This window comes from Chaetura pelagica, unplaced genomic scaffold (genome assembly GCF_000747805.2).
Source record: "Chaetura pelagica isolate M959 unplaced genomic scaffold, ChaPel_1.0 scaffold105, whole genome shotgun sequence".
NCBI lineage: Eukaryota > Metazoa > Chordata > Aves > Apodiformes > Apodidae > Chaetura > Chaetura pelagica.
Window position 1 is genome coordinate 2519736 of NW_009953393.1, and position 12552 is coordinate 2532287.

At 40.1% G+C, this 12552-nt stretch overlaps 1 protein-coding gene across 6 annotated transcripts in view; it reads left to right on the top strand.

The window, feature by feature from the left end:
- Nucleotides 1–859: 859 nt before the first annotated feature.
- Nucleotides 860–12552, top strand: part of DCLK1 (doublecortin-like kinase 1) — a 238820-nt gene continuing 227127 nt past the window's right edge. For all 6 annotated transcript variants that reach the window (XM_009998337.1, XM_009998339.1, XM_009998338.1 and 3 more), the window contains exon 1: nucleotides 860–1244. In XM_009998337.1, the coding sequence (XP_009996639.1) occupies nucleotides 869–1244 (376 nt within the window). In that variant the 5' untranslated portion in view covers nucleotides 860–868. The remainder of the gene's footprint in view (nucleotides 1245–12552) is intronic.

Genomic DNA, 12552 nt, shown 5'->3' on the forward strand with positions numbered 1-12552 from the left:
AAAAGAAGCTTTCAGCCTTAATTAATTTGGATATTAGGTTGTTAATAATACATCTTGCCAATGTTAGAGATCACTAAAGAAGTTTGGTGATTGAAAGTACTAGTTTTTTTTCTCTCTCTTTTTTAATTTCATGGTATTTGAGCATTTCTGTTGTTCAGAGTATACAAAGTTACTTAATTAAGGACAACTGAAGTAATTTATTGTAAAGCTTAGACTGTATGGAAACCAATGGTTGGAATATGCAAGGACTTGGAACAGTGGGCTTGACACAGTGACTACTGAGGGGTAGTTCTGATTCTCATTACCAACCTGCAACATAGGTTCCTCTGAGAAGTTCTTAACTGCTTACTGGTTGGAAACTGCCTGCCCTTCTGAAGTGCCATCTCTTGAGAATACAGGTGAAACAGTTTAGTGGGGGCGAATGGGCTACAAGGTAGTCTAGACTCACACCTGAACGTAACATGAGAAAAAACAGAAAGTTGATGTGTGTGCTCTTTTTTTTTTTTTTTTTTTTTTTTTTTTCCAGTAGCTCAACATTGTCATCTCATTTTCAGAATTCTTAATTAATTTGAAGAAACACATTTTAATGTTTCCATGTTGCTAGCAGTTGGTTTCATGAGCGGCATTTTTAAGGTGTATAAAAGCCTAACTTATGAACTTGGTTTTATGACATGACATATGAGTTAGCTGTAAAATGAAGGTGTGAATGTAGCATCGTTTTATTCAAATGTTATTTTTTTAACCTGGAAAGTAGTCCTTGGTAAGTGCCATGTATAGAACATGAAGTCTCCAAGAGAGCTCCCTTTAATTGCGTGAGTTTCTTGAACTTTTTCTTCACTCTTGTGCATCTCTTAGGTTGAACTTCAAGATGTCCTTTGGGAGAGACATGGAGCTGGAGCATTTTGATGAGCGTGATAAAGCGCAGCGATATGGCAGAGGGTCCCGGGTAAATGGTTTGCCCAGCCCTACTCACAGTGCCCACTGCAGCTTTTACCGAACCCGTACTCTACAGACCCTGAGTTCTGAGAAAAAAGCCAAGAAAGTTCGTTTCTATCGTAATGGAGACCGGTACTTCAAAGGGATTGTATATGCCATCTCCCCTGACCGGTTCAGGTCCTTTGAAGCTCTCCTGGCTGATCTGACCCGGACTCTGTCTGACAACGTGAATCTGCCCCAGGGAGTGAGAACAATCTACACGATTGATGGCTCCAAGAAGATTTCTTCCTTGGACCAACTAGTAGAAGGTCAGTAGTAAGATTTGGAGGTGTCAAGTTATGTTTTAGTTGGCGTTTGTTTGTCCAATCTGTTAAATCTTCTGCAAATAAATAATGAATTTGTTGTTCTTATTGAAAACAAGAGGATCTTCAATGGTATAATTGTGAATATCTTAAATTGTGCCATAAAATACTGTTGCCTTGCTACTTACTTCACTCTTGTTGAAAGTGTCTGACCTTTCCCATTCTATTAACCCAGTGTTGATAGTTCTAGATCTTTAAGACTGCATCTGCTGTTTCTTTTGAACTTGCATATTTAAAAATGCCAATGACAGTTTAATCAGTTAAACTTGACAGGGTCTGTGGTGCTGATGAAACCTATACAAATTCAGTTCTGATGTTTGTTTTTTTATTTTCTTTAAGTCTGCCAGTACCTAATGAAGAGCTCCAACCCTTCCCTACATGTAAATATGCCTTAAGTAAAATGCTCTCCTCTCATTGAGTGGCATAAATGCAGGCAACTTCTTAAAAGACTGATATTGCAGTCATGGTTCAGCTGGGGCAGATATTGCACTTTTCTTCCCTGTAATATTTCCCTTTTCCTCTTCCTAAGTCCATTGCCACCCTTATGTTGTTTTTAAATGAGGCTCGTGTACGTGCCATATAAAGCATAACCAGAGATTTGGTCAGAAATGATGGGTCTTGTGCACTGTCAAACATCAGAGGTGCCAGTCATTAATTTGCCCATCAACACTGAATGTATCATTCCTTCAGTGATAGTTTTGTTGGCAAAAGAAGCTGTCAGCATTAATCAGTTTGAATATTAGACCTCAGATATGAATAATACTGCTTTTTGCAAGATTTAAAAATTGCTAACATAGCTTTTCCAACATAAAGTGCTTCTGGCTTGCAGTGGCTTTCTTTTTATGTATATAGGCAATAGCTCTTAGTATAAAACATCAAAATGTATAAGGTTGGAAACATTAACTGGAACATGGCCCTAACTGAGGTTGTTTTTTATTTGTAAAGTTTAAATACAAGTGCTTGACTGCATTAAAAGAAAATAAAGGTGGAAGAATTTTTTCATCCTTGCTTCCATCCTGTGTGGGCAAAGCTGTGAAGCATGGTTATATAGCCACTGGAGAACCAGTTCAGACTTGTAACAGAAATTGTAACTTTCTTATATCTTTAATTTTTTGCACCGGTGAGAGAACTTGCAGTGTCAGGGCTTAATGAGAGGATCAGAAGAAGGCTACGGTGGGGAGAGAAGAAACTGGGTAATGCCGAAGAAGGTTCCTGAAAGAGGAGCTCATCTTTACATAGCAGGTGTTCAGCAACCATTGAGTTGTCAGCAACCATTGAGTTGTCTACTTTAGGTGTCATAGCAGAGGAAAACCTTTTAAAGAGAAGTTTTGAGAAGAGGATATTCTTGATAATCCTTATTGCATAAAAAGGAGAGTAGGAGACAACATGAAGATGCTAAAAAGAAAATTGAAGTGATGGGATTGTCCATGTAAGTAAGCGAGTTTGGGGTTAGAACTGTAGGGTTTGTGAAATGGAATAGAAACTGGTTTTAAGATCAATGTTAGGAATTCCAGGGCAGAGTTAGAACAGTATTTGTCAGGACAGTATTTAATTGGTGGAGAAAATTGATTTCTGGGAGGAAAGACCAATATTAATCAACATCTGTTTAAAATCGGTGTGCGTTTTCTTCTCAGTAGTGGTATAAATAATTGTGCTTATTTTATTGGTATGCTCATCAAGAAGCAAGTATCATTGATGTTAATGTTGATTTGTACAATTTTTTTTCTGCCAGTCAGAACCAGCTTTTGAAAAGAAGGAACTGAATGCAGAAATAAATTCAGCAGCCTATAAGATGCGTTTATTTTGCCATCCTAGAGAAGAATATTACCAGTTATAAATCAGGCAGTCAAAATGAATGACAGTACAGGAGCATAAGTTTATTTTAAAGATGGGCTTTGGGATTTATTTCTGTTCTGTGGGACTTTGTTTCTTATCTTTTCAATGAACGCATCCTCTTTTCCTGCGTATAGTTCAAATGGGATGGTTTTATTTTCTAGTGCCCTTAACACTGGAGGGTTTACATAAGTCAGTCTTTGTGTCCAAGTGGAGAGGGGGGGCTTCTGTTTAGATGAGTAAAACTGCAAGGTGGGTTATTTTATTCTGTTTCCTTCATAGAGCTTCACTGTAGAGTACAAGTTCACACATTGTTAGCTCAGAGATGGTTTTAATCTAAAGTCCTTCCGTTTTTTGTTGTATGAATTTGTTAGACTTTTGCTAGTCTGGTTTAATTTGAGCATTAATTAGCTAGAATCTGTGCTTTGTGTTTCAATAGCTGGAAAATCTCTTGATTTTTACCTTTTGCCAAATGGCATTTCTGCTCAAACTATTGAAATATGAAGCATTGCTTTCTTCATGGTGAGACTGTTCCATTACTGTTTAAATGAATTTAATTAGTCTGTTGTGAATATAGATAATTTTTAGTGTGTTTTTTTTTGTTGTTTTTTTTCCCCCCAAGCATCTACTTTAGTGATAACACTGTAAGGTAGAGGTGTAAGACCTTGATCTGATGGTGTTTTTTTTGCCCTAGCTTCTACGAGGAAGTTACTGTACTCTTACCTTCCCATACAGTACATAAAGACAGAGAAGCACCTAGATCCTGGGGGAAACAGGACAGCAACCATTGTCTTTCAACCCAGAGCTAAATACATAGAACTGCATTAAAGGCAGTCCCAAAGGAACAAAGATTGTAAAGGAGCTGTTTTGCTTTGGTAATATTTAATTCTGTCCTGCATACAGTTTGGAGCTGGCACAAATGTATGCTCATGATGCAGGTTGTTTTGAAGCACACAGAAAAGTCTTCCTTTTATTTGAAACTAAGGATTTCCCAGGTTGGGTTTTTTTTTTAAGACTTCAGGCATGTGAGATCTGTTGGTATTTGATAACAAAGGGTATATAATACTGATGAGAAGTTTCTTATGCTCTGTAACTTCTCCTGTCACCTTAGATGAAGGAAAGAATGTACACGACTTGTGTTACCTTCTCTTTGTCAGACGTGGTGTTCAGGATCCCCTGACTTTTTAAGAATGGTTTCCAAATCTGACATGGCTTTATTGCCTCGATATAACATGCAATCAATGCATATAGAAACAGTAGATGAAACTGCTCTTAAAGCTAAATTGTCCAGCTGTGAACAAAATCTTGGTAGAGAACTAAATGCCTTTTCTGAAGTATAACATCTCTAAGGCTGAAGGCAGAGGTGAACTGATGGTTCTTACCCCAAAATTACCATTGAACAGTGTAATAAGAACAGTAATAGATTGGAATTAGCAGGATTAACTCTGAAACAAATAGCACTATTTACAGTTTTTAGTCCTAGGGTCCTGCTATGTAGAACAAAGACCACAGAACCAATCCATAGCCAGAACTGCGTCCCTTCCTCATTAGCTTTTATTATAATATTACCTCAGAGTCTTGGGTATGAACCAGAATAAATTGTTTTAGGTTTCCACAATACCTGCCACAAGAGATGAACTCTGCAGAAGGGAACTGAGAGTCAAAGACAAACCAAAAACCCCAAACCACAAGGCCGAGACAGTACTGGGAAACAGTATTGTCACATGTGAGGATTGGGTGCCCCGCTGAACTGTTGTATAGAAGTCTGTGTGTGTGTGCGCACGTTTTGTGTAGGTATAATGTCACAAAGAGCTTTAAGGAATAATATGAAAAAGGAAAAGGAATGTATCTCAAGGATTATCTTGGAGCTGCAATCCTTATTGAAGGAGAAGTTTGAAAGAGCACAGACATACCAGTTTTAAAATCTGGTCATGTTAGCTGTAGCTGGCTAGTAACACCTGGGAGATGTGCACTTCACTGCAATGGCAGAGGAGATGTTGGGTCACACGAGGACTCAGAAGGCTCTTACGAGTGGAGGCTGGCAGTTTGTGTTTGATGCAGCAGAAAAGCTGCTGGCCAGTGGGGGATACAAAAGGTAGTGTCTTCTTGCTCAGGTGGTGATTGTGTCAGAGGTCCTAGCTTTTCTGTATGTGGGTCTTCTGTATGTGGGTCTTCTGTCATTCAATTCCTCTTACCTCAGGTTTTTACTCCCCTTCCTGCTTTTACTGCTGCCTCCTTGACTTTTCCCCCAACTCCAGCAGTGCTGGTGAGAAGCGCAGCCAGGCCAGACTGTAAGAGTTGATTGATAGGATCTCTGATGTGTTCTGGAGCTAACGTTCTTTCTGCTAAGTCATGCCTACCTCAGCAGCTGCGAATTGATGGGCTGGAAACATTCATACGCCTTTAGAATCACAGAGTTGTAGAGTGGTTTGGGTAAGAGGGACCTTAAAGATCATCTGGTTTCAACCTCCCTGCATGGGCAGGAACACCTTCCACTAGACCAGGTTGCTCAGAGCCCCATCCAACCTGTCCTTGAACACTTCCAGGGTTGGGACATACACAGCCTCCCTGGGCGACCTGTGCCAGTGTCTCACCACCCTCATACTAAAGAATTTCTTCCAAATCTTTAGCCTGAATTTTCTGTCTTCCATTTTAAACCCATTAACCCTTGTCCTCTTGCAGCAGGCCCTACTAAAAAGTTTGCCTCCATCTTGTAGGCCCCCTGTGAGTACTGAAAGGGAGCAATAAGGTTTCCCCGAAGCCTTCACTTCTCCAGGCTGCATAACCTCCGCTCTCTTGGCCTGTCTTCATAGCAAAGCTGCACCAGCCCTCTGGTCATCTTTGTGGCTCTTCTCTGGACTTGCTCCAAGGTCTCCATGTCTGTCTTATGTTGGGGGATCCAGAACTGGACACAGTACTCCAGGTTGGGTCTTACCAGAATGGAGGGGGAGCACCACCTCCCTTGACCTGCTGACAATGCTTCTTTTGATGCAGTCCAGGATATGCAATATGCTTTCAAAATAATAAAAGCAAAGTATCTGTTTAAATGTTTGTAGAGCTGAATCTATATGGATATTTGTTTATAGGATTGAATTTACACTGGATATTTACCGTGGACTTGATCCAGGGCTATCACAGTTAGTGAAACTTGGACTGGATCCTCTGGCAGATATGCCTGCAATCCTAACATTGTTTAATAAACAAAGAGCTGATTAATCCTGTTGCATAAAATGGTAGAAGGTTGTTCTGACACTGTTTATCTGATTATTTTATTTTGTGAATTTGAGAAAATCCACCCATTAGCCAGTTAATTCACATAGTGTTTCCCTTAACTACTTCTTGGAAGGTCCCATGGCTTCTTATTCTAGGTACTTTTCCAGTTATTTTTCTTTTAAACTGTGCATTGCCTATCTTGCTTGTAGCAAGACTAGGGAAGTTTGAGGGGTAGAATGGGGGGATGTATGTGTTAACTTTTTCAATTGGGTTTTGATGAGGAAAAAAGAAATTTTTTTAGCCTGAGCTGAGCAGAAGGAATGATTTGCAAAATAAATCCTTTAGAAGGTTTGAGGAGATCTGATTTAAAGTTTCTGGTGTATCTTGTTGCTAGGTGAACATGGGTAGTTTGGATTTATTTCCTGTAGGTGCACTGTCTCTTTTGCACGGTTGCATTTTTTCAGACACTGCAGAAAGACAAGGCATCAGTAATGTAGTTTAAGTAGGTTATTGCTTCATTAACACATTTGGGAACTGTCAGGTAGGAATTTATTTGGTTCAGGTCATCTTTCTTTTGCAATCTGATCTGTGTGTTGAGGGATAGTCAGAATTCTTTGTCTTTTCCCCCGAGAGATTGCTCTTCTCCATTTTGCATGTACAAGACCAAAAAGTGGAAGTGAAGGAGGGCAGGTTTGCCTGTTGCACAAGCTGCTTGGAGTGCCGGTCCCTTCTCTGTTCTCTTAATCTATTTATTGCCCCATCTGTTGGGGAAATGGACTGCAGTGAATCACTGAGCATCCTCGCCAAGACCCCTCACTACCAAAGTGTGCAATTACTGCAGTTCCTCCATCTCTGGTGGGCTTGTAAATTAACCTTCCTTTTGTTGTACATACTCCTTTACAAGGGATCGATGCTATTCTCAATAAATTGGAGTCTTGCTTCCTCACAAAGAGCTTGGTGGTTCTCTCTCTGTTTGCATGATTCAAACACAGTCTCAGTTCCTTCTCCAATTTTCACCTGAGACCAGCTAGCTTCTTTATGACATCATTTTAGGCCAAGTTGCTGTTAGCACAGAAAAGCAATGCAAATAATACTTTTTAAGAGATCATTCTTGTTGTGAGAGTATCAGCAAGCTGAAGGAAGGAAACTAACCGCTAATACCAATATGCCAAAGAGGGAATCAAACACTTGAATCAGACAATCTCCATGATTCAGTGTCTCCTTAGCAGCCACCCTGTGCACAGATATTAGGCTTTTCATTATATTTTAATACATTAAACATTTAATGAAATTCTGCCATGAACTATAAAAACTGTCCTTGAGGTTTATATGCCTCTGGTGGTTCAGTTGCATTGAATTTTTACGGATGTAACTACAGGTAGTAGGATTTTGTGGTGGTTTGATTTTGTGTTTTGTTGTGTTGTTGGGGGTTTTTTTGTGATGTTTTTGTCTGTTTTTTTGCTAAGCATAAATTGTTTGGGCTTCCATCTTTCTGCATGATTAGATTTCTGATTAACTCAATGCTAGGATTTATTTTAATCATTCCATATGGAATTTTCTGAAGTGTTGAGCACTTGCACAACTTAAATTGTAGGATTAGTGGTTCAAAACTGGCAAGTAAACATTTTGAATATTTTTTTTTTTTTTAAGAGGTTGAGGTGATGTGCGTTCCATTTGCACTGCTGCTATGAAGAGGCCGGAAGGCTGTCAGGATAGATACTTCCTAACACGTAGCAAAGGCTATTTTCCTAAATGTCAGATATCCCAAAACAGCTTGGTGTTCCCTCTTTCTACTGGCTGTTGATACTGTAATCAAGAGTAAAAACTTCATTAGTGACAGCTGATTTGCTGTGAATACCTTACTCCTCTCTCTTGGGGAGCTACAGCATAGTAGACACTTGAGTTGGGCTGTCTTTTCTGTGCTTTTGTTTAATTCAGCATCTCCAAAAACTCCTTCTTCAACATGTGTTCTGTTACAAATGTAGTGTTTGCAGATTGCCACTGTATTCTTTCAGATGCCAGTTGGTAAAAACTGATGTTTGTGGGCTGTGTTTCTGCTTAGGCGTGACCCTGAGTAAGAGCTGATAGTGTTCAGTGGGAATACCCCCAGAGTTGTATTTTCCTGGTGCTCCAGAGCTTGGGCAACCAAATTGCTGCTGGTAGCAGATCACAATTTCTGTGTCCCCTCAGGTCCAAGTCACAATGGTATGGCTTTTTCTGAGAGCCAGTTCTAGTCAAAGGTTACCAGAAATGGAAAAAAAAGGAAACTCTGTCATCAACTGATAGTTTTAGCGAGAAAGCAGTAGTTAAGGTAGGAGGTGGATTTATTGGACTAGTAAGTCATGACTCTTGTGAAACTTCTTGGCAGTCTTCTCTCCTTAAGGTAACTGGAAAAAAGGGGGGATGAAAATCTAGGTGAAGCATTCTTTCCTTTGAAAGCATCCACGGACGCTAAAGGATTAGGTTAGATATTAAAATTTCAGGCTGCTGTGAGGTTGGCTCTCGCATGAAGGAGATTTAAGCTTGTATTTCAGTGTTTCCAGTGTTTTGAACACCTAACGTTTGCTAGATGTCACCATATAACAGGGCTTACTGATCTTACATCAGTTAGAGGATACTTCTAGGACATAGAGGTTTTGTCCATTTATTTTTTGTTTTTACAGCTCTGGCCCTTAGGACCACCATGAATGGGAACTGCAGTCCCTGGCTAACGTCTCTGAACGTTTACAAGCCTTTGCTTTGAAATATAAACAGTCTTAAATAGCAGCATTATAGCAGAAGTGTCTCCTTTTTCTCCTGAAGATACTGCATCTCAGAAGGCCTTGGGTACTCTACCTCCAAGATACTCTGTAGCTAAATATGACCTTCTTCAAGGATAAAAAAGAATATTGGTGCAAATATTTTACTGATGTAATATAGCACTGCTGGAAATGAAGAAAAAGAAAACAGACTAATGTTAAAACAATCCCATAGGTTCAGTGATTGCACTGGTCTCTTTTATGATCATTTACACAAAATTGTTTTGTAATGAAGAGCTGACTTGAGCTGTTAAGTGTTACAAGGAATCCCACTGACCTTCAAATATAGCTGATATTAAAAATCATGTGGGATGCCATCTTCTCAAGAAGTGGAACCAAAAGAGTTCCTAATAAACTACATGTAAATCTAGGTACAATGTGTACTTCCATTTGTTCATGCACTTACCCTTTGAGAAGTGAGTTTTAATATGAAGCCTTGTTTTTAAAGAAATAATTGCTGTTCCATGCATTTAACCTGAACAATTTATCTGATAGCTCTGAACCTGAAAATCTGATTTTTCTTCCCCTGCTCCCCCAAAAAGAAGTTGCTCATGGATTTTAAGTCTAACAGCCAACAGAAGTGGAAACAAGAATAGATTAAAAAAAATCAAATCTAAGGGACTTCTTTGAAGTCTTTTATAGAACAGGTATTTGTGTTGAGTGGTCTTATTCATAGTAGGATGTTTTAATTTTTTTTCTTCTACAAAATGCTATTCATGTTTTTAAAAACTTGTTAATTTTATGGATGCAATGTGGTAGGTGCATTCTGACCTTGCAGTAATTGAGCAACTAGGGGTAAAAATATTGGTCAGGGACATGGATAAAAGAGAATATGTACTGTTTGATCACTCTTGGATCGTTCCTGCAGCTAAGTCTTTCTGTTCTGATGCTAACAAGTAGTTATGTCTATATCTCTCTCCCTCTCATAGATATACAGTGAATAAAAGGAAGAGCTTACCTTTGTCTCTTGTGAGGCTGGTGAAAGCACTCCATCTCAGATTCCTTTCTCAACACTTTAGATGTTACTGCAAAGTTCAGATTACCTTGAATTTACATGACGAATATACACAGTATGGGAATGTCTCACTTAATCTCCTGCTCTTTATTTTGTTCTGTTTTAAGAATGACTTTTAAAAAATGGGGAGGGAGGGGCAGAGGGAAGAACAAACATTTTTGTTTTTTTGTTTCTTTCTTGCTTGATTCTCTGCTATCATTGCATTTATAGAATAATTTCTGTTGGAGAAGACACTTAAGATTGAGTCCAACCACAAACCTAACACTGCCAAGTCCACCACAAAACCATGTCCTGAAGCACCACAGCTATATGTCTTTTAAATACTTCCAGGGATGGTGACTAAGCCACCTCTCTAGGCAGCTTGTTCCAATGTTTGGTAACTCTTCCAGTGGAGAAATTTTTCTCAATATCCAATCTAAACCTCCCCTGGCACAATTTGAGGCCATTTCCTCTCATCTTACCTCTTGTTACTTCAGGGAAGAGATCAACACCAACCTTGCTACAACCTCATTTTAGGTAGTTGTTGAGGGAGATGAGTTCTCTCCTCAGCTTCCTCTTCTACAGACTGAATAACCCCAGTTCTCAGTTGCTCCTTACAGGACTTGTTCTTTAGACCCTTAACCAGCTTTGCTGTGCTTCTTTGGACATGCTCCACCACCTCAGTGTCCTTGTAGTGGGAGGCCCAACAGTTTTCAAGATGTGGCCTCACCAGTGCTGAGTACAGGGGGACAATCACTTCCCAGTCCTGCTAGCCACATTGTTCCAGGATGTTGTTGGCCCTCTTGGCCACCTGAGCACACTGCTGGCTTGAAATCGGATGGCTTTCAGCCACTGCCCCCTGGTCCTTTTCAGTTGGGCAGCTTGCCAGCCACTCTCCCTCAACCTGCAACATTGCCTGGGGTTGTTGTGATGCTAGTGCAGGACCCCAAACTTTATCTTGTTGGACCTCATACAGCAAGCCTTGCTCCATTCACCCAGTGGGTCCAGATGCCTCTGTAGAGCCTTACTACCCTTAGGCAGATGAACACTCACACTCAACTTGGAGTTGTCTGTCATTATCTTTTCTGCTGAGTGGTCCAACTTCACATGTTGATCTGACTTCCTTGTCTTCTTGTGGAGTTTTTCCACTGCCTTTCTGATAATCATTGTACAACATGTTAATGTCTCACCTTTGGAGATCATGCCAACAGACTTGAACCTCCATTGCACCCAGGGCCTCATGTCCCTGTGGATTCCCTTGCCATTTGTGACTGTGGTAACTCTGTGTTACCACACGCGAACCAGCTCCTTTGGTTTATACCGGATTCTGGAGGTGCTGTCGAAATGCTACAATTCCTTGTGTGAGGGAAGTGTCAGAAGCTCTTTGCCCCTCTTGGAAGCTGATGGGAATGAAAGGAATCCAGGAACTGAACAAAGTTCAGTTGTTCTATGAGCAGATGAGATCAGAAGAAGAACCTTCTGCTTGACAGCAACACGAACATCAAGATAGCTGATTTTGAATTTGGGAATTTCTGAAAGTTGTGGAAGCATCCTGACAGCTGGTAGCCTCTGTGTCAGCATTGGCTCATGACACATTCCTTGTGTGCTGTATTGTCTGTAGGTTTGGGTGCTCTGATACCTTAACATTTGTATTCAGAAGTAAAAATTAAATACTTTTTTGTTTTAATGCTGATGAGTCCTCTTTCCTTAGGGTAGAGGATCATTAGGAAAATCTTTGATTCTTGTGTGCTTTTTGGCGTAGAGCCATCAAATGATTTGAGTTGGAAGGGACCTTAAATATTATCTAGTTCCAACCCTTCTGCATGGGCAGGGACACCTTCTTCTAGAGCAGGTTGCTCAAAGCCCCATCCAACCTGGCCTTGAACACTTCCAGGGGTGGGGCATCCACGACTTCCCTAGGCAGCTTGTTCCAGAGTCTCACAACTCCCATAGGAGGTACAAGATTGAGTTTTCTTCTGTTTTAAAGTACCTCATCCTAAACTCCTAGCATGAAGGCCTCTATTCTGTTAACATGTACTGAACTACTGAACCCAGCAGAATTAAAATGTTTCAGATATTTTTGTGGTATTGTTCAGAATAGGATTTTACATTATTTGTAAAAGAGTTTAATTACCAGAAGGTGTGGTCTTTCTGGCTCTAGTATAGTTTTCTTTAGACTTTTATTTGCAGCCAGAGGGTGAATTCAATCAGCTTGCTGTTGCAAAATTAGTATTGTCTTTCTTATGTTCCATCAGATCAGCAAGCTGATTCAACTAGCCCAACTGTGACTGGCAGTGCAGTCACTCAGTCAAGCTCCAGGGAGAAGTTGGAAGCACTCAAGCAGGTGCCCCTTTGGCAGCAGTCTGCAGCTTGACTGGATTAACATGTCACTGAACAGAGACATGCTGGTGTTTTC